This window comes from Canis lupus, chromosome 35, assembly GCF_048164855.1.
Source record: "Canis lupus baileyi chromosome 35, mCanLup2.hap1, whole genome shotgun sequence".
Taxonomy (NCBI): Eukaryota; Metazoa; Chordata; class Mammalia; order Carnivora; family Canidae; genus Canis; species Canis lupus.
In genome coordinates this window covers 5514306-5542009 of record NC_132872.1, presented here as the reverse complement: position 1 = coordinate 5542009, position 27704 = coordinate 5514306, and the positions used below count along the sequence as shown (strand labels likewise).

At 41.0% G+C, this 27704-nt stretch overlaps 2 protein-coding genes and 1 long non-coding RNA gene across 4 annotated transcripts in view; 1 reads left to right on the top strand and 2 right to left on the bottom strand.

The window, feature by feature from the left end:
* The window catches only part of HSPBAP1 (HSPB1 associated protein 1), a 64034-nt gene extending 51283 nt beyond the window's left edge, over window positions 1-12751 (bottom strand). For both annotated transcript variants that reach the window (XM_072812041.1, XM_072812042.1), the window contains exon 1: window positions 12571-12751. In XM_072812041.1, coding sequence (XP_072668142.1) covers window positions 12571-12634 — 64 coding nt within the window. In that variant the 5' untranslated portion in view covers window positions 12635-12751. The remainder of the gene's footprint in view (window positions 1-12570) is intronic.
* Window positions 12752-13148: 397 nt separating this feature from the next.
* LOC140624967 (uncharacterized) lies at window positions 13149-14512 on the bottom strand. The gene is made up of 2 exons (XR_012024385.1): window positions 14376-14512; window positions 13149-13358 (listed from the first exon to the last, which is right to left on the bottom strand). It is a non-coding gene; the product is annotated as an uncharacterized lncRNA (long non-coding RNA).
* Window positions 14513-14708: 196 nt separating this feature from the next.
* The window catches only part of SLC49A4 (solute carrier family 49 member 4), a 77342-nt gene continuing 64346 nt past the window's right edge, over window positions 14709-27704 (top strand). The window contains exons 1-2 of the mRNA XM_072812243.1: window positions 14709-15060; window positions 23378-23471. Of these exons, the coding sequence (XP_072668344.1) occupies window positions 14724-15060; window positions 23378-23471 (431 nt within the window). The 5' untranslated portion in view covers window positions 14709-14723. The remainder of the gene's footprint in view (window positions 15061-23377; window positions 23472-27704) is intronic.

Genomic DNA, 27704 nt, shown 5'->3' with positions numbered 1-27704 from the left:
TAATTCTTATAGTCAAGACTGTTACTAGTTCGTAACAAGGTTTAACACCTTGCCTTCTGAGGCTATTGTTTTCAAGGACAACCATATTACCTCTATAAAATATTCTGTGACTTACACTGAATGAATAATGGCTGGTCTGACCTTGTAGTAATTCTTTCAGTTCTATAGTTGAAAAATATTCAAACTTTGAGGACTTTGTTTCTAGAACTTTGAAGGGCAGAGAAAAAGAGAAGCACCAGTCCTTTTGGGGCAGGGATTTATTTATTCGGCTTATTTTAATGAGAGGCAATAAATCTGGCTTTCAACATTCCCCAAAGAGTTCTCGTACTTGGGTAAGATATATATCTTGCCACCCTTCCACAAATAATACATGGTCATTAGTAACGCATGAGTAGTGTTCAAAGAAATATTTTTTTCCTCTAGCGTATGCCTTTTAAAACAGTATTTAATCATCTGATTTAAAAATCAGAGACATCCCAGAAGTTAAATAGGAGACCCTAAAAACTAAAATTTGCTGAGAAAGCACCTGGCCCAGTGACTGGGATGTATTAAATGCTCTAACATTGGCTAAATGAATAAAAAGTGTTATAAAAGTGTGTGTAGAGCAGAGCAAGAGGATGCTCACCATAACAAGAAATTAGCATATTTACAGAATCTCAAGCCTATCAATGAAATAAAACAATCAGCTGGTTGTGAGATAAAAGTAATTTGGTTTCTGATAGTTTAATCAACAATGAACTGCGCCATTAAATTAACAAATTTAAGTGTTACAACTTCCCTTAAAGAAGAATGCAATCTACATGTATTAATTAAAGAGCCCAAAAAAAAAAAAAAAAAAAAAAAAAAAAAAAAAAAAAAAAAGAGCCCAGGGATGCACTCTGTCACTCCAAGCCAGAAATATTTGCAAAGAGCTATAAAAATTCTGAAGCAATCTTGACAGCCTTTAAAGGATAAGTGTATTTGGGTCTAAACGTGAAGCAAGCAGCAATTTCTAATGAAATGACTTAGAAACTGCTGAAAAAAAGATTAGTGATCTTGGTGTTGCACAACAGTCTTTTCTCCCTCTAAATGTAACATGTTATTCAATTTATTACAGCTTTGGTTTCAACTAATTCTTTGGAGACCCGGAAACATGATCAAAAAGCAAACTGCCTTATTCTCAGCAATTTTTCCCTTTAATTAATGCAAACTGCAAAATAATTTGAAACCTAATTTCTCTGAATTTGTTAGCAATCTGCCTTCCATCAATTAATACCTGGGTTGTATTTGTATCTGAGATTTAGAATTCAAGATGAGAATAAGGAAAACTTACTAAGTTTCCAGAATTCATTCCTAATGATAGAACACAACTAAGACAAAGATCATGAAACGGAAATGAAATCATCTCTCATGTCTGGTATAATTTTAATAGAAATGTTAATAACTATAAGACTTTAATTAAATTTTATTAGATTTTACGACAATTTTTTTTTTTTTTTTGACAATCTTATTTAAAAGCTTTCAGAAGGGGCACCTGGGTGGCTCAGTCAGTTAAGACCCTTTGGCTGGGGTCATGATCCCAGAGTCCTGGAATCAAACCTCAAGTTGGGCTCTCTGCTCAGTGGGGAGTCTGCTTCTCTCTGCCTCCCCCACCCTGCTTTTTTCCACTCTCTCTCTCAAATAAATAAAATCATTAAAAAATAAATAAAAGCTTTCAGAAGGTGACAGAAGAGTAGGTCACAAAACCAGGTCCTGGCATGGTGAGCTGAATTATTTCTAAATATATACATGTAAACCTATCACAGTTTCATCAATCTGACAACTCTGTATATACATAAAAGAAATTTAAAAACTTCTAGAATGGTAGATATTAAGGTAAAAAATAATGAACATCTCGGCCACATTAGAAAAACACAGATGGAATTATGCAAGTACTATTTAACAAAATACTATATTCGTACTAAGATCGAATGGTAAAACTAACACCACCAATGATACTTTCTTATTTTATCCGTCACTATTTTAAAAAGTCAGTACAAATCAAGAAAATTCCCCTAAAAGTTAATATAATGCTTAAGTAAAATGATGAGGGTTTAGTCATAAACACTTTGAACTTCAAGGTCTAGAAGGTGGTGCCACTGAAGAAACCATAACCAGAAGTATTGAGGCTGTTGCGACATTATCTTTCCAATACTAAGGCTTGGTGTGATAATGAACACCCAAGCAGGTTCAGACTGGGAGCAGAAGACAGTTACACATTGGACACTTAACAGCTTCTTCTTCCCATCCTCTTATGCTTGTAACTCTTGCCCAGTCAAGCCAGAAAATGATCTTCTCCTCCTTATTTTAATCCATTTATGAGCCAGAACTCATAAATAGTACTTATAAGTTCAAAAGTAGTACTGATCTTAAACTTCAAGGAAGAATAAATCTATATTTTAAGTGAAGTTAATTCTAGAAAGAATAGTGTCTCAGGCTAAAGTTCTTTAAAATGCTCCACAGTATCTTCAAAACTTCTACCAAAATGTTTCCATCTAGTTCTTCAGAATTCCACTAAGTAAATTTTCCGCATTTTAAAATAAAATGGCTATTTTCTCCAACTATTCATCAAAAATATTCATCAGATTGTTTTTTTATTTCATAAGAGAGACAGAGAGACAGAGACACAGGCAGAGGGAGAAGCAGGCTCCCTGGGAGAGCGTGATGCAGGACTCTATCCCAGGACCCCAGGATCACGACCTGAGCCAAACGCAGACACTCAACCACTGAGCCACCCACATGCCCCTCAACAGCAGATTCTTAAAAAGATTTGCATACTCATATTCATAGCTACACATTCGTAATAGCCAAAAGATGGAAGAAACCCAAACATCCATTGACACCATACAATGGAGTATCATTCAGCCTTAAAAAGGAAGGAAATCGGGGATCCCTGGGTGGCGCAGCGGTTTAGCGCCTACCTTTGGCCCAGGGCGCGATCCTGGAGACCCGGAATCGAATCCCACATCGGGCTCCAGGTGCATGGAGCCTGCTTCTCCCTCTGCCTGTGTCTCTGCCTCTCTCTCTCTCTCTGTGACTATCATAAATAAATAAAAATTATTTAAAAAAAAAAAAAAAAAGGAAGGAAATCCTGTTATGTGCTACAACATGGATGATCCTTGAAGACATTATGCTAAGTGAAAAAAGCCAGTCACAAAGAGACCTACTGTATTACTCCACCTGCATGAGATACCTAAAGTATTTGACTTAACAGAAAACTAGAATGGCAGTTACCAGGGGCTGAGGGGTGGGAGAAAAGATGAGTTGTTTACTGAGTCCAAAGTTACAGATTTGCAAGACAAAAAAGTTCTAGAACTCTTGTCTCATAATAATGTAAATGAACTTAACACCATTTACTCTTAAAAATAGTTAAGAGGATAAATTTTGTTGTTTTTTACCACAGTTAAAAAATTCAAAGTGTAATTTTTTTGGTGATATTTGTCCCTACCAAATATAAAGTACTTATCTACACATGAATTATATGTATGCTCTCACACGGAAATTCTTTACACAGACCTCTGCTTTTCTTTAAACTCTCTTGCCTCTTTCTGCCATTTTTTTTTTTTTTAGTGAGAAAAAAAAAATGACATAGAGAGTATGGCATCTCCAACTGAGAAGGAGTACCCAAATAGGAATATCAGCTCTGTAAGTATAAAACTCAAACAACTCTGGAATGAGATATTTCTCTGGGAATGTCAACCACATCCAGTTATTTTACCATGAAAATGAGCTTATTTGGGAATAAAAGAGGAATTACAACTCAGGACAGGCAAACTGACTTTAGGAGGAAATTAGGCAGTTTTAAACAAAGGTTCATTGGAGAAGAACAAGAGTTGGAGGTTGTGGGAGTTTCTCATTGGCTGTGAGCAGTGGTTAGTGAGTTGTTGCTGGGGCAGGGATTTTTCCTTTTTTTATCTTTTTAATTTTTATTTATTCATGAGAGACACACAGAGAGAGGCAGAGACACAGGCAGAGGGAGACACAGGCAGAGGGAGAAGCAGGCTCCACATATAGGGAGCCTGGGGACCCCAGGATCACGCCCCGGGCTGAACGCAGGCACTAAACCGCTGAGCCACCCAGGCATCCAGATCTTCCTTTTCTTAAAAGCAGGAGATAAATTCCTAGAGAAAAAAGTATCCTGGCTTATCAAGTTAATTCTTATCTACCTTCCTCATGCTGATAATATAGGTTGCTGGGAGCACCGCATGTGCATGAGAGGTCCCCCTTAAGGGCTTCCCAACTCCATGTTAAATGTTTACTCATTTCAGGAAAGACTAGAAGAGTTGCTGAGTATATTCTTCTCTTCATTAAGGCATAAACCTGGCTACAATTAAAATTACCAGAGCTCAAGAGAAAGAAAGAACCTCAGTCTGAAAGGTAGCATCAGATTCAAAGAATTGCAATTTAAAAAAAACAAAAAGATTTTATTTATTTACTTATTTATTTATTTGAAAGAGAGAGAACAAGCAGGGGGAGAGGCAGAGGGAGAGGGAGAAGCAGGGTCTCCACTGAGCAGGGAGCCTGTTACAGGGCTCAAACCCAGGGCCCTGGGATCATGACCTGAGCCAAAGGCAGACACTAAACTGACTGAGCCACCCAAGCGCCCCAAAGAATTACAACTTTTAATTTCACTGAAAAGCTCCAACAATGTGTGATCCTATATCTCACACTCAGAATTTAAGTTGATTCTTAACATTAAGTAGTTTCATAGTTGTTGGCTGTTTTTTAAGAATCATTTTAGAGTGGTTTTAAGTTTACAATAAAATTGAGAAGGTACAGATTTGCCATATATCCCCTTCCCACAAATGCATAGGCTCCCTCATTCTCAACATCATTCACCAAAATGGTACATTTTTTTTTTAACCAGGATAAACCTAAATTGACACAACATATTCACCCAAAAACCATAGTTTATCTGGTTCAGTGTTAAGTGTTGCACATTCTATGGACTTGAACCAAAATATAATGGCATATATCCACCATTATATTATCATACAGAGTATTTTCACTGCCCTAAAAATCCTCTGTGCCATTCATCTCATGTTTGTTGTTTTCCTTTTAGGAGGAAACATCTTTTTTTTTTTTTTTCAAGATTTATTTATTTTGAGAGAGAGCACATACACATGAAGGGTGGAGAATGCAGAGGGAGAGGGACAGAGAATCTCAAGCAGACTCCCTGCTGAGTTGCAGACCCTGAAACCCTTGAAATCAGACAGGATCTCACAACCTGAGATCATGACCTGAGCCAAAATCAAGAGTGCAACATTCAATCGACTGAGCCGTCCAGATGCCCCAAAGAAACAGATCATCTTATTGAAAAATAAAAAATGAACTTAAAGCTATAATAGCAGTAACATGGTTCTTTATTTTACATTTTTAAGGTCCCCTTTATTTTCAAATAAGCAGTCCAATTTATTTGATTATCAACATGATCATGTTTTGCTTTTAATAACTTTCAAGTTGCTACTTAAAACAAAAAATATCACAGCCTTGAAGGCAAGACAATTCCATTTCTATCCCTAGAGCTCAGCACAATGTTTGGCATAAACTGATGCTAAATAAATGTTTTCTGAATACACAATTCATTTTTAGCAATGTATATAAAATATTAAAACTAACCACTTGTTTTCTCTACTGCTGCAGAAGGAGCTCTTGAGCACAATCAGAAATAGTCTCAAAACAAAGGGCTCAGTTCCACAGTTTCATGCTCACCTCCACCAGGTCCCTTTCCTGGTCCCTGCATGTTAGTTATCACTAGTTGATGCCTAATCACTCTTGCCCCTTGAGCAACCATCCTATAGTTCTTCACTCTCAATCCCTAATACCTCCCTCTACTTCCTCACTATCTGTGATGCCTTGCTCTGACTTCCTAGAAAATAGAAACCCATTGATTTCCCTCTTCACTTCAACTTTTCTGGTTGACCCTGCTCTTATTTGGTTTCGATGGACACAATCTTTCTTTTCCCCTGTGTTCTCTGCTACCAATTATCCTCCAGTGGAACCAGTCTGTCTCCTCACCTTCCTCCCTGCCCTCTGGCCCTAAGTGACTCAGGCTTATCTCCATTCACTTCTTCTCCCAGCCTTGCCTGCCAGAAATGGCCTCTTCCATTCCTTTCCATGTTCAAACTATACCAACTTTCAGATTACTCTAGGAAGTACAGACCAATCCAATTTGCATTTGTTCTTTCTTCTCTCAGTCCAAAGAACTTAAGGTATATAGTATTTACTTCCCAATTAATTCCTTCCTGCTTGTGGATGTTTTATACTACAGCTCTTCTTATCTGCATCTTTTTCCCTCAAACTTTATTTACAAACTACTTTAAAGCAAGGTCTTCTACCTCACTTTTTATAAGTAGTCTTCTGTTTATAATATACACTCAAATATTTTTTCATAATGGAGTGGTAATAAGTTTGCTCAAAAATGAACTTTCCTATGACTCCCACAGCATTCCTGAACATACTGACCCTTTCAGATCATGTATGTAATGAATGTACCTTTTTAATCCTTTGTTCATATAAGCCTCATGTAATTTAAAGCAAAGCCTTCTCTTCTGGTAGGATTTTGCCTATTTAACTTACTTTGTAATGTTAATAAGCAGTTGCCCCAAACTGGTGCTTCTAGGGAGGATGACAGTTAAAAATGGGGGGTTGACGATGTTTATAGCAGCAATGTCCACAATAGCCAAACTGTGGAAGGAGCCTCGGTGTCCATCGAAAGATGAATGGATAAAGAAGATGTGGTTTATGTATACAATGGAATATTACTCAGCCATTAGAAATGACAAATACCCACCATTTGCTTCAAAGTGGATGGAACTGGAGGGTATTATGCTGAGTGAAGTAAGTCAATCGGAGAAGGACAAACAGTGTATGTTCTCATTCATTTGGGGAATATAAATAATAGTGAAAGGGAATATAGGGGAAGGGAGAAGAAATGTGTGGGAAATATCAGAAAGGGAGACAGAACATAAAGACTCCTAACTCTGGGAAACGAACTAGGGGTGGTGGAGGGGAGGAGGGGTGGAAGTTTGGAGGACTACTAATGGGTGACGGGCACTGAGGGGGACACTTGACGGGATGAGCACTGGGTGTTATTCTGTATGTTGGTAAATTGAACACCAATAAAAATTATTTTATTAAAAAAAATAAAAATAAAAATAAAAAAATAAAAATAAATGCAGTCTGGAAAAAAATGGGGGGTTGAAAATAAATAAATAAATTAATTAATTAAAAAATGGGGTTGAAAGTTCCAGACAGGATGCTGAGAATCTAATACAAAAATATGAAATAAAAAAAAGTAAAAAAACAAAAACAAATATGAAATCACCTGCAAAAATGTGTGTGCATGCCATTTTTCAGGGGAGCAAATCCATATTTTCATCAGATTTTTTTCCCTCCTTACGACTTCAAGATTAAGAATCACCAGTTTCCTCTGGGGTACCTGGGTGACTCAGTCGGTTAAGTGTCTGACTCTTGATTTCAGATCAGGTCATGATCTTAGGCTTGTAAGCTCAAGACCTGCATGGAGCTCTGTTCTGGGCATGGAGCCTGCTTAAGATTCTCTCTCTCTCTCCCTCTCTACGCCCTCTCTCATGACTGTGCTCTCTAAAAAAAAAAAAAAAAAAAATTACCCGTTTCCTCAAAAAGTGGAATTATGACCTAGCAATTCCAATTTTAGATATATGCCCAAGAAAACTAAAAAAAATGTTAACACAAAAACGTGTATATGAATGTTCACAGCACTATTATTCAGAATAGCCAAAAAGTGCGAACAACCCAAATGCCATCAACTGATAAATGGATAGACAAATGTGGTATTACCATACCATGGAATATCACTCAGCCATAAGAAGGAATGGAATATTGATACATGCTACAATACGATGAACCTTAAAAATATTATGCAATGTGAAAGAAGCCAGACACATAAAGCTCTATATTGTATCATTTCATTTACAGGAACATCCAGAGTAGGCAAATATCCAGAGACAGAGAGTAGATTAGTGACTGCCAGAGGCTGGGGAGAGGGTCTAATTGGGAATGACTACTAACGGATACCAGATTTCTCAGTGTGATGAAAATGTTCTGGAATTATAGTGGTAATGGCTGCACAACTTTGTAAACATACTTAAAAAAACAATGAATTGCATACTTTAAAAGGGTGAATTTATGGAAAGTGAATACTAAGTCTAAAAAAAAACCCTTCTGGGCAGCCCGGGGGGCTCAGCGGTTTAGCACCACCTTCAGCCCGGGGTGTGGTCCTGGAGACCTGGGATTGAGTCCCGCGATGGGCTCCCTGCATGGAGCCTGCTTCTCCCTCTGCCTGTGTTTGCACCTCTCTCTCTCTGTGTCTCTCATGAATAAATAAATAAAATCTTTAAAAAAAAAACAAAAAACCTTCTTCTTACTCAGCTGCATGCTTGGTATCTTTTGTATCATCTTTCCATATCCAAAGTCTATGCATTCAGACATTACTCCTAACCATCTCCTTTTCCTCAGTTTCCTAATTCACAGGTAGTTTCTCAGGCTGGAAAACTCCAGAGCTCCCTCTAATTTTTCTTTCAGTTGCAACATCCATCAGTCACCAGTGCCAGGCCTTTTTATTAATCATAAAAACGGTTACCACTCTTGAATATGCAATTCCTGCCAGACACTATGTTGGATGATCCACAATTACCTTTAACTTTTACAACAACTACGCATTTTACACAGGGGACAAAACTGAGGCTTAAAAGGCTAAGTATCTGTCCTTTAGTCTTTCTCCCTCCCATCTATCCTCCACCGTTCAAGCAGTGATTCTCCTGAAATCAAATCTGATCATATTACTCCCTTGTCTAAAGGTCTTTAAAGGCGTCCTACTCTTATTAGAAGGATGGACTAAGGTATCTACCACGGTTGTTTTTGTAATCCGGTCGGTTAATAAATGACTACTCTCAAATGGAAAAATAAAAAATAAGAAAAATAAAGGCCTCCTACTGTCATAAAGTCCAGACTCCTTAACTTGGTATAAGTGGTCCTTCACCATCCCACTTCTCCCACCACTTCTTTTTTTTTTTTTTTTTAATTTATTTATGATAGTCACAGAGAGAGAGAGAGGCAGAGACACAGGCAGAGGCAGAAGCAGGCTCCATGCACCGGGAGCCTGACGTGGGATTCGATCCCGGGTCTCCAGGATCGCGCCCTGGGCCAAAGGCAGGCGCTAAACCGCTGCGCCACCCAGGGATCCCTCTCTCACCACTTCTAATACCAGCTTCTTGTGGTTCCTGGACCATGCCATGCTCTTTCTTCTCCTGCCCCTGGACTTGGCACAGAGTTCCCTTACTCATTCACTCACTCAAATAGGTATTAAGTGCCCACTATGTGCCTGGGGACACACGTGGATACACGTGGTGAATAAAACAGATGTAGGTCTGTTGTAGGTCCTGCCCTCAAGGTACTTAAGTTCAAGTGGAAAAAAACAGTAACAAACAAGTAATTTCAGATTGTATAACTGAAATGAAGGAAGCAGGATTATCTATGGTTAGGAGTTAGGTGAAAACTACAATGACAGTTTTAGATAAGTTGCTCTTTTTTTTTTAAAAGATTTATTTAAAAACAAAGAAAAAAAAAAACAAACAAAGATTTATTTATTCATGAGACACAGAGAGAGAGAGAGACAGGCAGAGGGAGAAGCAGGCTCTAGGCAGGGAGCCCGACCTGGGACTTGAGGTGGGACTCGACCCCGGGATCTCCAGGATCACACCCCAGGCTGAAGGCGGCGCTAAACCGCTGGGCCACCAGGGCTGCCCTAGATAGGTTGTTCTGGTAAGAACTCAGGTGGTGACATACTCTGAAAGCTGAAGATTAGGTAAGCCAACTATGTGAAAAGAGGAGGGGGCAATGAGTGACAACAGATGCTCCTGGAGACTTCAGCAGAGCCCACATCAAGGATTTCTGTAGGCCATGGTTATGAGTTTGGATTGTATTCTAAGTGCAATGGAATTCATTGAAGAATTTTAAGTAAGGGAGTGTCACTTTTTCTGCTGCATGGAGACGGGATTGGACGGGCACAAGGGAAAAAGCAGGTCATGAGGCCTGAAGATAAAGTAGTGGTTTAGGTGAGAATGTGGATGATTTGGACAAGGGTCTGATAGTGAAGGAGAGGAGAAAGACAAATTAGATGCAGAATTGACCTGATCTGCAAAGTTACCCACTGAAAGTAACAAAGAGATGAAGAGAATTGTCATCAGAGGAAGTAAGCTTATCACAGACACAGAATCACAGGATCTCTGGCCCATGCTGACTGCATATTCATGAGGTTTATCATTTTCATTTTATGCTGTCATCAATTTGCACAGGACTTTTCCCAGCAAAATTTGGCCATGTCAGCGCAGGTGCAAGGAGGACAAGAGGTTGGGTTCATCGAGGGCACAAGTTTTTTTTTTTTTTTTAAAGGAGGGCACAAGTTCTGCCAGAAGAATAAAAGGCAGGGAGGGACAAGGGTACAGTTCATCTTCAAGGGAGAGATCATGAAAAATTATATATATATATATATATATATATATATATTATATATAAAATAACATGCGTCTTAAACTGGATAAGGGAGTACATATAGATGGACAGAAAATGTTAAGAATCAACGAATGTGAGGTACAGATGTAGTTCAAGAATTGTACCTTTAGGGTATATGAGGGAGTTTATAAAGACAAGAGCCTGTGGTCAGACAGGAGAAAGTTACTTTTTTTTTTTTTTTTTTTTAAGATTTTATTTATTTATTCATGAGAGACAGAGAGAGAGAGGCAGAGACACAGGCAGAGGGAGAAGCAGGCTCCACGCAGGAAGCCCAATGTGGGACTTGATCCCGGGTCTCCAGGATCATGCCCTGGGCTGAGGCAGCGCTAAACCGCTGAGCCACCCGGGCTGCCCCAGGAGGAAGTTATAATTGTCCCTTGGGCTTGCACTGGTCATTTCCCACTCTGGGCAAACATGACTATTTGATCTCCAACCATAGCCATCCTGGGTCTTCTGCTGTCTTCCCACAACTCCCCAGCACTACCACCTAAGTTTGGCACCATCCCATTCAATCTTTAAAGGTTCACCTCCAGCCACCCCTTCCTTGAAGCACGTTATGTTTCCCCCACCGGGATCTCCCTCCTGGTGACAGTCTCCACCCGGTGTGTACCTCCTGGTATTATTATTCGTGTTACCAGTTAGGAGTCATTCTTTAACTTTCTAGGCTGTTACTCAATTGGAAAAAGGCATTATGGGCAGCCCCGGTGGCTCAGTGGCTTAGCGCCGCCTTCGGCCCAGGGTCTGATCCTGGAGACCCAGGTCCTGCAACGTGCTCCCTGCATGGAGCCTGCTTCTCCCTCTGCCTGGGGCTCTGCCTCTCTCTGTGTGTCTCTCATGAATAAATAAATAAAATCTATAAAAAAAGAAGAAAGGAAAAAAACATTACAATAAACAATCAAAAGTCTCTCGATCCCCAGGGGCAGTACCCAGAACAGCACCAGGCACGGAAGCAACCTCTCAAAAGGTGCTAACAGAGATCTCAGGCACATGGGCCACCCGACCCTGCTGGTTATCTAAGGCCGGATTCCGCCAAAACCTGACAAAAAGCTCATAACCTCTGTTCATAATACAGCCAGATATTTCCATTTACCTCGAGTGGGCTCCTCTTTCACAAATTTAATCGGGCTCCCTGCATGGAGCCTGCTTCTCCCTCTGCCTGTGTCTCTGCCTCTCTCTCTGCGTCTCTCATAAATAAATAGAATCTATAAAAAAAATAATAAAATAAAATAATAAAATAAAAAATAATAAAATAAAATAAAAAATAATAAAATAAAATAAATAAAATAAATAAATAAATAAATAAAATAAATAAAATAAAGGGGTCCCCGGGTGGCTCAGCAGTTTAGCGCTGCCTTCAGCCCAGCATATGACCCTGGGGTCCTGGGATCGAGTCCCACGTCGGGCTCCCTGCAGGGAGCCTGCTTCTCCCTCTGCCTGTGTCTCTGCCTCTCAATGATGGGTAAGTGAAATCTTTTAAAGTAAATAAATAAATATCAATCTTAAAAAAAAGAAAACTCATCTTTAAAGCGTTGAAAGACGGTAGCCCGGGTTGCTCAGCGGTTTAGCGCCCGCCTTCAGCCCAGGGCGTGACCCTGGAGACCCGGGATCGAATCCCACGTCGGGCTCCCTGCATGGAGCCTGCTTCTCCCTCTGCCTGTGTCTGTGTGTGTCTCTCATGAATAACAAAATCTTTTTTAAAAAAACGTAATTTTAACGCATTCAAACCACTCAGCACTGGGTGATATGCTATATGTTGGCAAATTGAACTCCAATAAAACAAAGAGAAAACAAAAAACCAAAGCACCCAGACGCGTGAACGGCACAGGCAGGCTGTGGGGGCTGGAGACCCGGATGCCCCACGGAGGAGGCCACGCACCCCCTCAACACACTAAACCCTCCTCCCAGTTCCTGCGGCGCGGGAGGCACGTGGACGGCGCTAGGCCACGGCCCCAGGAGGGGCGGCGAGCCCCCGCGGCCCGGCCTCAGCCCGGCGCCTACCTTCCACCTCTCCGGCTCCAGCGGCGGGGGCCGAGTCGGGGGTCGCCCCCGGGGCTGCCGCCATGGCCAGCCGCGCCCCGGCCACACGCGTGGGCAGCGCAGCGGGAGCCCCTCCAGAGCGCCGCCGACCCCGGCTCCCCCGGGCCGCGCGGCCGGAAGTGGTCGCGGCGGCTCCCACGCTCCCCGGAAGCGCCGCGGCGCGGCCGTCACGTGACGCGCGCTGGGCGGGGCCACGCAGGTTTGTTTTGATTGCCCTGGTTCTGAAATGCCAGCACGTGGTCTAGGCTCCGGCGCTTTTTTTTTTTTTTAAACCTTCCCCACAGGCCGTAAGATCTTCTTTCTTTCGTTGTCGCAGCCTTAGTTTCTGCTCCCCGTCTTTTCCAGTCGGGTCCTTCCCATCTGCTTTGGCGCTTTCCTCCTCCCAGCAGTTTAGGAGTTTGAGCGGATGGTTTGCAGTTTTGTGGGGCGTGGGGCCCTAGAATGGGGCTCCGCCTCCGCTGACTCCGTGGGTACCAGGACAGCTCACGCTTCTCTTCCAACCTCCCTGGCCCTTCTGGCAACAACATGATTCCGTCTGGTTCTTTTTTTTTTTTTTTTAAGATTTATTTATTCATGAGAGACACAGAGAGAAAGAAGCAGAGACACAGGCAGAGGGAGAAGCAGGCTCCATGCAGGGAGCCCGATGCTGGACTGGATCCCAGGTCTCCGGGGTCACGCCCTGGGCCGAAGGCAGGCTCCAAACCGCTGAGCCCCCCCAGGAATCCCCCGATTCCGCCTGGTTCTTGTGGCTGCGGGGAAATACGAACTTCAGGCAGAGTTTTTCTTTCTTTTCTTTCTTTCTTTTCTTTCTTTCTTTCTTTCTTTCCTTCCTTCTTTCTTTTCTTTCTTTCCTTCTTTCCTTTCTTTCCTTTTCTTTTCTTTCTTTCCTTTCTTTCTTTCCATTCTTTCTTTCTTTCCTTTCTTTCTTTTTCTGATTTTATTTATTATGATAGACACAGAGAGAGAGAGAGAGAGAGAGGCAGAGACACAGGCAGAGGGAGAAGCAGGCCCCACTCTCGGAGCCCGATGCGGGACTCCATCCCCGAACCCCTGGATCACGCCCCGGGCTAAAGGCAGGCGCCAATCCCCTGAGCCACCCAGGGATCCCCAGGCAGACGTTCTTTAAGTGCGTTCTCCGTGACTCATTTCCCGACCCACACAAGCCAAATCGCTTGACTTAGGGTTTCAAGGACACTCGCCGACAGCTGTCAGGCTACCGGATCTGTATAATGAAATAAACAACCGGCTGCTTGATCAAGAGATCACACCCTCCCCCTCCCCGCACCCTTCTCACTTACTTTTCATTTGGTCAAAATCCTAACAACTGGAGAGGGATCTAAGCCATTAGGGGCAGAAGTCTCTTAGTCTTCATCCACATGTCTTTATTACTAGCCCATCAATGACAGTGAACGGATAGAAAGAGATCTCTACCTTTTTTTACGTGCGTATGAATGGAATTGGCTAGCTTATGATGTCGGTGGGTATGTAAGACATGATGATAAAAGTAGGCAAGTACTGACTGTCCGTAAAAACGAAATTATTTTCAAGCGGCAGATGCAACGGCTCGCTCTTACCGTATCCCCCATCCCCACCACACACACACACACGCCTTTAATTTCCAAAATCAGAAATCCAGCAGAAATAATAATAAGTCCCAATACGGAAGCAAGCAGTAGCTTAAGTAATGGGAGGTATCCGAGTTGTTTACTCGGCACGTGATGTAAACTTAGGCCCTTCCTCCAGCAATCCCAGGCTCCCGGGCCAACCTCTTAAAACAGCGTCTCGGGGGAGTCTCCTTCTCCCGGGCTCGGCGGCGCTGGGACTTCCTCGTGCGTCCTCCGGGAGGCTGTGTGCAGGCCGGCGCCCGCCTCCGGTGGCTCTCGGGGGCTCGCGGGGTGCAGGGGCGCGGTCGGGGCGGGGGCTCCCCTCGCGCGGCCCCCCAGCCTCCGCCCGGCGCGCGCGGCACCTGCCCCTCCTCGCGGCCCCGGGGCGGGCGCGCAGGGCGCAGGCGCAGCAGGCGTGGCCCGGAGGCCGAGGGCGACCGCAGCGGCGCGGGGCTGCTCGGCGGCCCCCCGGACGGCGCTGGGCACAGGCCCCGCGGGCCACGCGTCGCCATGGGCGCGGGCTGGAGCAGCGAGGAGGAGCGGCAGCCGCTGCTGGGGCCCGGGCTCGGGCCTGCCGCGCCGGGGGGCGCCTGGAGGGGCCGCGGGGAGGCGGCGGCGGCGGCGGCGCCGGGGCCCGGGCGGGTGTACGGGCGCCGCTGGCTGGTGCTGCTGCTCTTCTCGCTGCTGGGCTTCGCGCAGGGCCTGGTCTGGAACACCTGGGGCCCCATCCAGAACTCGGCGCGCCAGGCCTACGGCTTCTCCAGCTGGGACATCGCGCTGCTCGTGCTGTGGGGACCCATCGGCTTCCTGCCCTGCTTCGCGTTCATGTGGCTGCTGGACAAGAGAGGTGAGGGGGCCGCTGCTGGGGGAGCCGGGGAGCCGCGGGCGCCGTGGTCTGAAGGGTTACGTGAGGCCACCCGGTGCTGCTGGCATCCCATTCCCAGCCCTCCGTCCCCAAAGCGACAAAGCCTCTTTGCAGAGGCTGTATTTGTGTTTACATCGAGGCCCATTATGCAAACAAAGCTTAAGCCATCTTCTAAACGTTCACGTTGTTTTGCACAGTGTGGACCTCCGAGCATTCCTGTGCATGTGCTGTTTATGCTTTTTTTTTTTTTTTTTTTTTTAAATACCTGAGCAGGATGACTGATGCTTTGACTTCAAAGGGATTTGGAGAGGTGGAGGGTGAAAGGTCAGAAAATTGATGATGCCCACAAGTACTGAGTTGGCCTTTGCATCATAGATGACTCCAGAGCCCAGGGCTTTTGGGAAACTCCGATCTCAGAGCTCTGGTTTCTATAAAATGGTGCACTGGCAGCTTTAAAGTGTGTGTTGGTGACTAGGTGGTTGTGCCAGTCGAGATGTAGGATTCTCAGATAAAGCAGGGCGGATGGATGAAGGCTCTCTGAGGAACACTGTGGACACACATCTCCCTTTTACCTACCACTTCCCAGTGTAAAAAAAGAGGAGAAAAAAGAGGTCGTACCACTGAATGATAAGGCATTCAGTTATACCACACAGATCTGGGTACAGGATTTAGGATCACTGTGATGTAGCTGCTGAAAAAGGAGGACAGTTTTAGGCATGGAGGTAGAGTGTCAAACAGAGACAGCTGGATATGCTCTGGTGTGTAGCCTGAGCATTCATTTTAAGGAGCCCATTGACAAACTGGAGCGTTGTTAAAGGCGTGTGGCAAGAATAATAAAGGATGTAAAATCATCCTGTGTAAGGTTAAGGGAACTGGGTGTGTCAAGCTTTAAAAAGAAACTTGAGGAAGAATGTAAACCATGTGAAGATCAAGTAAAAGAGGAATTAGGCTTACTGTGTGTAATTCTAGAAGGAAGAACTAAATTGAGTGAAGCTACAAAAGGATGCAACTCAAAGCAATAAAGGAAGAGCCTTCTAAGAACAAAAAAGGTGTGCAGCCCTGGAAGGTGTGTCTTGACCGGCATAGAACTTACAGATAGAGTAGGTGCTTTCGCAGAGGATGTGTGCTAGATGCTGAGGAAAGGTTTCTTGTACCAAATGGAGGCTTTCTTTGTTTTTTGTTTGTTTACTTTTACACCAATTTATAGATTGTATTTGGATTTTGCCAGTTTTTTCCACTAGCATCTTTTTTTATTTTTTTCCTGTTCCAGGATTCAGTGTAGGGCTCCAGATTGCATTTAGTTAAAATTTCTCCTTAATCTCTTCCAATCTGTGACAGTTACTCTGTCATTCCTTATAAGGTTGGCTAAATTTAGGGGAAAATCTTATTTTGTGGTTTATTTTTATTTATCTTTTCATCAGGAGCATGTTCCAATATTATTTTTCTAAATTTAACCAAGCTTGTTTTTGTGGTAGAAGAATGTCAATTTTTACCTTTTTTATTATAATTGTATGAACTGTCTGTGGCTAGATAAGTTAGGGATTACCTATTCACTTATAAAATAAGTTATTTTAGGAATTCTTTTGATAGTTCCTCCACATAGAGAATTAAGTTTTATTTTTTATTTTTTTTAAGATTTTATTTATGTATTCATGAGAAATACAGAGGCAGAGACACAGGCAGAGAGAGAAGCAGGTGCCATGCAGGGAGCCCGGTGTGGGACTCGATTCCGGGACTCCAGGATCACGCCCTGGGCCAAAGGCAGATGCTAAACTGCTGAGCCACCCAGGGATCCCCGAGAATTAAGTTTTATTTTTTATTTTTTATTATTTTTTAAAGATTTATTTATTTATTTGGCGGAGGGAGAAGTAGGTTCCCTGCGGGGAGCCCGATGTGGGACTCGATCCTGGATCCTGGGATCACGCCCTGGGCGGAGGGCAGACGCTCCACTGCTGAGCCACTCAGGTGTCCGGAGAATTAAGTTTTATATTCACCATTGGTTGAAGCAGTAAAAACTAAATTTAAAATTTCTCTTTGGGAAGTGATTTTCCTTTTCAGTAGGAGAAAGCTAATATACTTTCATATGTTGGCTGTCCTGCTACAGATGTCCTATCTACATACCTAGAAAGTAAGTTCTCAGCATCCTTGGGTACTAAAATATCTTGCTCTTTAGAGGGTAGATAGTTGTCTAGCCTTCCTACTGCCATAGGCCCCAGCCACCTTAGCATAGAAGACCAGTTATCTTTGTAAGGTGGGTTTTATACCTGCTTACACCTTTTCATTTTTTTAGTAAAGAGACAAAAAAGGACTAGGTAGTGAGATAATAGGAGATCCAAGAGCAAGTGTACCTTAGAAGTCAAGTGAAGAAAGTTTCAAGGAGATAGTACCTAAATGTATGCTAAGTACTAGAAAGATAGCCTTCACAGAGCCTACATTCTAATGAGGAGACCTAAGCAGAAAAAAAACAGTAATATTAAATATTTAGTATGTCAAATGATGATAAATGCTATGGAGAAAAATAAAGCAAGACAGGAGAGAAAGAGGAGGCCATGGTTGAAGAATGGAATGCTTGAAACTGAGATTATGTCTTGAATGCAATCGTAGTAAAGATAAAGTCCAGAGTATAAACAGCAAAACAGACTACTGAAGTGTGGGGCAGAGGACATGATCATAGAATAAGAAGTCAGGGGACTGAGAGGTCAGGATATTGAAATGATCATCTAGTGGATCTCTAAAACACCAGATTTATGAAAAAGTGGTGTCATAAGGAGGAATATCGAGCCAAGACATTTGCAGATGGTGAGAGTAAATGCCCTGGAGACAAGTGTGTGTTAGTCTATAGACAGCTGCAGCAAGGAGTTTTGAGTATTAGAATTAAATATTAATTAGATCAAAGGCTGTTCTGGCCATAATAGAGTAATAGGAACTAGATTTATTCTTCTATGTTCAACAACAACAACAACAACAACAAAACAAAAAACAGAGTTTTCAGACACTGGGCAGCAGGCAGGGCAGAGCAGTGATCCTATGAATACCTCAGCCCACTGCCTGGAAAGAATGTCCAGGTATCTGTGTAGGGATGGGGAGCCTGGGCTGAGTGCTGCAGTTTCCCTAAGTTGAGTAGACAGTTGAGGATTCCAAGAGACCAACTTAGCTAGAATTCTTAGGGTGGAACCAGAGAGGAAAAAAACCTCACAGAAAGTTCTAGAGGTATAGGGAGTTTCTCTTGAGTCTTCAGCTGATAACCGATCAGCAGATACATGTGAGAAAACTACCAAACACTGGAAAAAGGACCAGCAAAAAAGAACAAGCAGAACAATTCCCCAAGTTCACACAAGGCTAGGCATAGTTCACATTCCCAAGGCCAGAAAGGGAAAACCCCAAAATACATAAGAGTTTGGGTTGATTATTGCCTCAGTAGTAAAGACAAAAGAACCCTAGACTAAAGAATGCTCTGATTTCACCTAATAAAGTTTAAAAGTGTGCTTCGGAAAGATCAAAAGTAACTTAGATATCTCTCAGTATCATTCACAAACATTTAAAGAAGTGCCCCCCCCCCCCCCAAAAAAAAACCCATCCAACAAGGTAAAATTCAGGACTCCTGACATTGAAATAAAAATTTACAAAGTATGCAAACAAGCAGGAAAATACAACACGTAAATAAGAGAAAAAACAATGAATAAAAACAGGTCCCAAAATGGCACAAATGGGGACACCTGGGTGGCTCAGCGGTTGGGCAGCTGCCTTTGGCTCAGGTCATGATCCTGGGGTCCGGGATCAAGCCCTGCATTGGGCTCCTGTGAGGAGCCTACTTCTCCCTCTGCCAATGTCTCTGCCCACTACCCCCGCCCCCCATGTCTCTCATGAATACATAGATAAATCTTTAAAGGAAAAAAAATGACACAAATGATAGAATTATTAGATAGGAACATCAAAACAGCTACTTTATTCTATATACATTCAAGAAAATAGAAGAAAGCATGAACATGTTGAGGAGAGACACAGGAAACATAAAAAGACCATTTAGATGAAAATGTGATCTGATCAACAACAAAAAAGGCGTGCCAGACAGGAATTAAATGCAGATTAGACATTGCAGAAGAAAAGATTAGTGGACTTGAAGACAGCAATAAAAACTATCCAAAATGGAAAAGAGAGGCACAAAAAAATGACTAAAAAGAAACAAAACCCCACCAGTGTCAGTGAGCTGTGGGACAGTTTTTAGTGACCTAATATACATGTAATTAGGGTTCCAGAAAGAGGAGTAAGGGGAGAACATAGAGTGAGATTAGGGAGGGCCCGAAAATTGAAGAAATAATGGCAGAAAAAATCCATATCTATAAACCCACAACACTAAGAAATACAAGAATCCTAGCAGAAGAAACATGAGGCACAGCCTAATCATATCCTTTAAAACCAGACAAAATCTTAAAAGCATCAAGAAAAGAGATTGAGGAACTTTAGGGAGGAGAGAATGACTGGGATCTGAAAGTGCTTGGGAAGCATTGTCATGGGGCGAGAGGTTTTGATGGGATTAGAAGGTGAAGAGAACATTTGGAGAAGGGCTTGACAATGTCGGGATTCCACTGATACACTGATTGTGAGCACTCCAGAAGGCACAGTGGAAGGGTTTCAGGAGTTGGGGAAGCTGTAGAGATGAGGTCAGATTAGGGGATATATAAAGCCATATTTGTATACGAATGACCTATGAATCTTGGATCTCTCTTGACTGGTGTAGACAGGAAAAACAGGCACAACGTGATTATTCCTGATGGTCTCCAAAGCAGATTGGGGTGGCAAGGCTGTGGCTTTTGGGGATAGGGAGACAGGAGGTCTTGCCAAGAACAAAGAGAGCTGGTCTTCACTCCAGTTGATGGAAGTATGGAGCCTGAGAACAGTCTTAGCAGATAAACCTTATGACTATAATTAATTTCCCATGTATCCACTATGGATGTGGATGTGTATGTGTTCCAGTTAACTTTGCATCCTGATTTTTTAGGCACCTGTTGTAGAGATGCCATTCCTGTACCAAATATGTTCCCAGCAAAAGGAGTTATTTCACCCATGGGAAGGAAGCTTCTTGCAGTGTCTGTGCCATATTTGAATAACTTTATTTTTATTTTCAATTATGTTTGGTTTTCTGAAATTGTTCTAACACCTTTCATCAGATGGCTTTTGCACTCACATCCTGGTACTGTAATCACCTGAGATCTGTTTATTTATGTAAAAGTCTCATAGGCCTATTTTCCTGAAGTCCTCGTACTTCTCCTTCCCAAAGTCAGTTGATAGCATTTTGATTACATGCAACTGTGGAGTCCTACCTTGTCAAGATTCAAATGAGATAAAGAAAATATTTTATTCAGAATTGAGCATCATCTGGGGTGGATTAAGTAATACTTGGCAACAATTAAAAATAAGAAAGCCACAAGCTGTACCTGTTGAGGTTGCTTTAATAATCAGCTTTTCATAACTTCTTTATTATGAAATGTATATATTTAGGTGTTATATTATTGTTTGATAAAAACTATAATTGAGTAGAAAAGCGTGTGCCAGCCTCTAGCAGTAATAATAGGAAACTTGGTTATTTGGACTATATGATCATAAACAATGCCTCACTGCTTGCCTGGTGGCTGTTTACCTTAATTACAAACCACATTTAGGAAAAAAATATCATGTGGAAGGTAAGCCTTATAGTCTCAAATCTATAACATTTTAATCAGTATCTCATAGGGCACCCCATAAAACCTTATAAGAACATTTTGCAAGTTTAGCATATTTATGACCATGAATGTACTTTTTATTAATTACACTCTATTTCCCATAGCTATAATGTGGGTTTAAAATCTGCATTCTGTTAGTAGAAGCAGTAAATGAGCAGTATGTATGCATTACTTCTTACCGAGAAGCACAATTTTCTATGATATTCCTTCTGCCAAATTGTATTAATCATATTCAAGTCATATAAGAATATTATAAAGCTAACTCAGTTCACATCACAAATTATCCTCAATGTGGCATGTGTGTGTCTGATCCAGATCTCAAATTTATTTTCCTAGCTATGTTTAATCTGCATAATTATAGTTTTGTTGACTTTCGATTTCCTTGGTTAAGAAACAAAATTCAGCTGAGTAAATTTAAAGATCTTACTGGCTCTATTCAATGATTCATGAATTGGGCAGGATCTCGTCTAGCATATAGAAAGGAGTTCCAAGGACTGTACAAAATGAAAGACTTTTAAAGGCAGAAAAGGAGCGGGAATGAGGAAGTTCTATAGCAAAAACTGGATTGATGGCAAGGTCATTTTCCTTTAGGGAATAGGAGGGATCCCTCAGGCAGATTACCTCACTAGCCCTGATGGACTAAATTAGTGTTCCATTTCTGGGAGAACCAAAACTATAATTAAGTCATGGCAGTTTGGTGACACGAAGCTTAGCATGAGCAACTCCATTTTGGGCCTGTTGTCTTATTTTTAACACCTTCAAGCAGAAAAGCCTTCTGAAAACCAAAATACTTAACTATCTCCCTTCTGTCAAAAAAAAAAAAAAAAAAAAAAAAAGCAAGCCCTGGGGAAAAAGAAGATTTTGCATTAGAAAATTTGCATTAAGTCTATTCACTATGAAATGGTTTCAAGGAGGTGTTGAATTTGGGAGAGATTGGAAGAAATGTTGCCACTTTTCCCCACATGCTCAGTTTGAGCCACCTGTGTGATGTGGCTGCTACAAACAGGTGGCGTTAGTTTAGTAACAGAAGTGCACCATTTCCTTTTTTTTTTTTTTTTTAAGATTTTATTCATTTATTCATGAGAGACACAGAGAGAGAGATGGGGGTAGAGACATAGGCAGAGGCAGAAGCAGGCTCCATGCAGGGAGCCCAATGCGGGACTCGATCCTGGATCTCTAGGATCAGGCCCTGGGCTGAAGGTGGCGCTAAACCGCTGAGCCACCCAAGGATCCCCAAAGTGCAGCATTCCAACCATAGGAATTTATAATTCCATTATATTACTCTGCCACAGCCAGAATATTGTGCCTATTTTTGATTACTTTTAATATTTTTTATATTCTTTTACCTTGTTATCCATATGACCGACCATTGGCACACGTTTTTAAAATAATTGATTATATTTGGGATAGAAAGGGAAAAGCTATTTGATCCATATTATAAAGTCCTAAGCCATACCTTTTTTAAAACTGTATCATTCTATAAATTGAAAACCATCTGTTAAGTCAAGAAAGATAAGATCATTGTTGTATTCATAATCAAAGAGTTCTAAAGGACCACCTCATACAACGAACAGTAGCTTGTCCTGATTGTTAGATAAATTACATAATTGGCCATTTGTCATTTTTCAGAAAATTTAAAGCAATGATCTATCTTCCTTAAAAACCTTTTTTTTTGGAGGGGGGGCACCTGGGTAGCTCAGTGGTTGAGTGCCTGCCTTTGGCTCAAGTTGTGATCCTGGGGTCATGGGATCAAGCCCCGTATCAGGTTCCCTGCCAGGAGCCTGCTTCTCCCTCTGCCTGTGTCTCTCATGAATAATAAAATCTTAAAAAACAAAAAACCAAAAAAACCTTTTTAGGGGAAGTTTAGGGTTTTTGCAGCTTGCGTTTGAAAACTGGAATTTTTTATTGGAAGTATAAAACTAAAATACTTAGTCCTTTAAAATTATTTTCTATATTTCTTAATGTTATATGTGAACAAAACATTGTAGACATTTATTTAAAAAACTGGAGCTAATGGAACTTCTTCCTTAATGTGATCGTTTAAGTTTGCTATTAAAGTTAGAATCATTTCATTTTCAGCGTAGAGAGTTTTTCCCCCATGTGTGGAGTTTTAGCAAAAAGCTAAAATATTAGGAATGCCTGGTAGCTCAGGGCATGATCCCGGAGTCCTGGGATCAAGGCCTGCATCAGGCTTCCTGCAGGGCACCGGCTTCTCCCTCTGCCTGTCTCTCTGTGTCTCTCATGAATAAATAAAATCTTTAAAACAAAAAAAAAGCTAAAATATTAGAGGAGCACCTGCCTTTGGCTTGGGTCATAATCTCAGGGTCCTGGGGGGTTGAGCCCTGTGTCAGGCTCCTTGCTCAGTGGGGAGCCTATATCTCTCTCTTTCTCCCCCCCAACTCGTACTCTCTTTCACTCTCTTTCTCAAATAAACAAACTCTTTAAAAAAAAAAAAAAAGCTAAAATTATAGAATATAATATCACTGTGATAGAATAAAAGAAATCTTTACTCTTAACACTGAACTTAAGTGAAAAGACTATAAAAAATAACCCAGATTTTTTTTTTCATTTCATCTTAGGTCTTCGGATAACTGTGCTTCTGACATCCTTCCTTATGGTTTTGGGAACTGGTCTAAGATGCATACCTATATCAGACTTAATGCTTAAAAGAAGGTAAATCCTATAAATAACTTGCAATTTTTTCCTCATATTTTTCTTCTTTTGTTATGAATATATTATATATGTTTAGTTATAAGCTTTTAGTAAACAGTTCCATTTTTAATAGGATCAATAGAGACTCATAGTTATATTAGCATTTATTTTTTCCCCTACATGATGGTCAGTGGACATTTATCAGGTGTCATATGGAAGATGACTAAACTAGTTTTTGTGTAAATAAAAAAATAATAAGTTAATCTTCATGTTATCCAGGAGCTATAATAGCCACGGGAAAATAATAGTATGATGTAAGGAAGAATAATGTAGCTAATGCAACAGAAGAGGTATAAAATGGTCCTGAGAGGCTGAGAGAATTTTTGGCTAAGGGTATCAAAAAGAATTCATGAAGGAGATGATAATTAAACTAAGCACTGAAGGATGAGTAGAACTAGGATTTGATAACTATAGTTAGGGAAAGAATATTCCAGAATAGAAGAATAACAGGAACAAAGGCATAGAGGCAGGTAAGCATACGGCCTCTTCTGGGATGATTAGGTAGTTTCGTTTGTATACAGCAGCATTTCTCTACCTGGGTCCATGGATTTATTCTTAGAGGGTACAAGGTACATGAGGATTTTAAAATTTTGCTTTCCTATTGATTAGAATATTAAAAATTATTTTACCAGTAATAATCTTTAATTAAAGGACATTTTTATTGACCAGAACATTATTTTCCTTAATTAGCATTTCTCATACTGTGGTCCTTAGAAGTGATCTTGAAGGTCATTGAGAAATTTTTCCCCTTTAGAAAGGACCCATAAATTACTCATGTTTGGGAGACACTCGCCTACACGATAAGGTCTCAAAATGGGATATAAGTAGATGAGTTTAGAAAAAGTTATCCAGATTATGAGGGATCTTGATGCCACCCTATAGAATTATGTTTTCCTCACTGGGTAGTCGTGAGCCACTTAGATTCATTTTTTAGATTCTTTTTTTTTTAAAGATTTTATTTATTCATGAAAGATACGGGCAGAGACATAGGCAGAGGGAGAAGCAGGCTCCCTGCGGGAAGCCTAATGCAGGACTTGATCCCAGGTCCCCGGGATCATGACCTGAGCTGAAGGCAGACGCTCAACCACTGAGCCATCCGGGTATCCCATCTCCACTGAGCCACTCAGGCATCCCCAGAAACATTAATTTTTCAAACATACAGTTTTTTTTTAGGCAGCCACAGTTTTTTAAATACAAATTTCAGTAAGCTTAACTTTGATAATTCATTCTTTTCAAAAGCCCCATAATATTTTTATTAGCTTTTCTTCTGTTTTGAGCCATCCATACTATTCTCTCTAGTCTTATTTCCCTTTATATCCTCTCCAGAGATAAAACTCTAGGGGTAATAAAGAGTTGACTCTCCATCTTGGTGAAGAAGGTGATATGGAAAAGAAATAGAGCTTGTAAAGAAATGTAAACAAAGGTAGGAGGAGATGAAAGAGAATTACTAAAATAAAGAGTTCAGAGAGATTGAATCTTTGATAAAAAGAGGGTATAAATTCAATTTTCAGTCCTCGCACATTCATCTGTAGAGAATGTAGGAATATTATCCCCTTAAAATGAGACTTCGTTTTATGTCCATACAGAATTTCTTTAAAGGAGTAGTATTAACAATGCATATGCGGCTGTTAAAATGAAAATGCTACAATTAGAATATGTTTTTCTGACTAGTAGATTCAATAAATCACCACTTTTAAACTTCAGTCTCGGGCAGCCCAGGTGGCTCAGTGGTTTAACACCACCTTTAGCCCCGGGCGTGATTCTGGAGACCTGGGATCCAGTCCCACATCGGGTTCCCTGCATGGGGCCTGCTTCCCCCTCTGCCTGTGTCTCTGCCTCTCTCTCTCTCTCTCTGTGTCTCTCATGAATAAATAAATAAAATCTTTAAAAAAAAAAACAAAAACTTCAGTCTCTGATACTCAGTGGGAAGGAGTAGAGACCTTGAATGTGCATTTGACCAGCATTGAAACAAGTATTTGTCAATCTGTGTTTTTGTGCCCCTATTTTACTTGGAGCTTTTTGAGCTTCAGCCCCAGCCTTCTGGAATAGTGTCCCTGCACCCTTGGCTTCCTAAATCATAGCTTCAGTAAATGTCCAGACATGAGAATAGCAGCTTCTGACAAGCTCTTTTCCTCAGTCAAGACTATCCTCACCATCTTCCTAATGGTGTTCTAGCTAGCTCTGCATGGTATTAGTATTTCTTTTATCTATAATCAGGAAAATTATTTTGTGAAAATTTTCTTCAAAATTATTTTTGAAGAAAAACATTTCTTCTGTGTTTGGGAAGCAAATCATACAAAAAAAAAATTATAGCTGGTGCTGTATAGCATTGGATGACCTTACTCTGTAGCATGAGCTATGATATTACATGCCTAGTAAACAATTTAAAGACTTCTAGAAGGTGAACTTAAACCAGATTAGAAGATAACGTGGCATGTGTTACAGGAATCACTGGATACACCTACAATTAAAAGGTATAACTGTAATTTCCATTAATATAAATAATAGATAACATTTACTAATGTGTTAATAGCCAAATAGGATGGTTCTAGTAAATATAGATCTTTTTTTTTTTAAGAAATATATTCCATTGTGAAATGCCTGGAGTGGCAAAATTACATCTAAAATGACCATACCAGAAGCGCCCGACTGGCTCAGTCAGTGGAGCATGCAACTCTTGATCTCATGGTTGTGGGTTCGAGCCCCACATTGGGTATAGAGATTACTAAAATAAAATATTTTTAAATAGTTAATTAATAAAAAAATAAAATGACCATACCAGAAAAGATTGTTTAATAAGTAGTTTTATGAAATTGCTTAGCTATCTGGGGACCAAAAAAAAAAAAAAAAAAGCGAAAAACCTTAAACCTCTGTCTTACCACTTAAGTAAATTCCAGTTGGATCAAAAATTTAAATGTGAAAAGTGAACCATTAACAGTGTTAGGTAATGAAGTTATTTTTCAATAATCTTAAAACAAGGAAAACCTTCCTACTAAAACACAAGTCCCAGAAGCCATTAAAGAAAGGCTTCAGGGGCAGCCCTGGTGGCCCAGTGGTTTAGTGCCGCCTTCAGCCCGGGGTGTGATCCTGGAGACTGGGGATCGAGTCCCATGTCAGGCTCCCTCTGCCTGTGTTTCTGCCTGTCTCTCTCTTCCTGTGTCTGTCATGAATAAATAAATTAAATCTTTAAAAAAAAAAAAGAAAGAAAAGGCTTGACACATTTGACTGCATAAGCATTTGGAATATCTGCATGATTAAATATACAAAGTCAAAAGTCAAGTTTAAAGTAGGGAAATATTTGCAACAATAAAACACGTAGGTAATTTCCTTTAGTTGAAAAGAATTTCTTCAATGAAAAAATAGCAATTCGGTAGGAAAATGAGTGACAGATACGAGCAAATAACTACAGAAATTAAAATACATATGACTTAAACTTAGGGAAAGATGCTCAACTCTGTCATAATTAAAGAAATGAAAATTAAAACAGCATGTAGATGTCTTTTTATTGGCAAAGATGAAAAAGTGTGATAACATGATAGATCGCTTGAGGTAGGAAAAACAGGCACTGCTGATATGCAAGTAGTTTGAGGCATTCCTATTTGCAGGGTGTTTTTTATTAGATTCAAAATGCAATGTCCTTTAACCCAGTATTTGTACTTCTAGAAAATTAGCCCACACATGAAGTCCTACCAGTTTGCAAGTATAACCATGTTTGTGCAGTGTTGCTTGTAATAGTAGAAGGCTATTGTCAGAAGGCCAATGTCTTCGGGGCACCTGGGTGGCTCAGTTGGTTAAGTATCCAACTCTCAATTTAGGCTCAGGTCCTGATCTCATGGGTCATAAGATGGAGGGAGCTCCATGGCAGCGTCAGCGCTTAATGGGGAGTCTGTTTGAGGATTCTCTCTCCCTTTGCCCCTCTCCCTGCTCACGTGTTCTTCCCCCGGCCCCAAATCACTCACTCACTCACTCACTCACTCTCTCTAAGAAAAAAAGAAGAAGGCAAGTGTCTTCAATAGGGGACTGGTTATGGTGATGTCTATGATGGAAGAGTATGCAGCTGTGAAAAGGAAGTAAAAGGTCTATAAGTGCTGAATTGAAATAACTCCAAGATATATTGTCCAGTTTTATAAAAAGGCAGTTTACATATTATGTAACATATTATATTTAAAATGTTTCTATTTAGAAAAAAAGTAG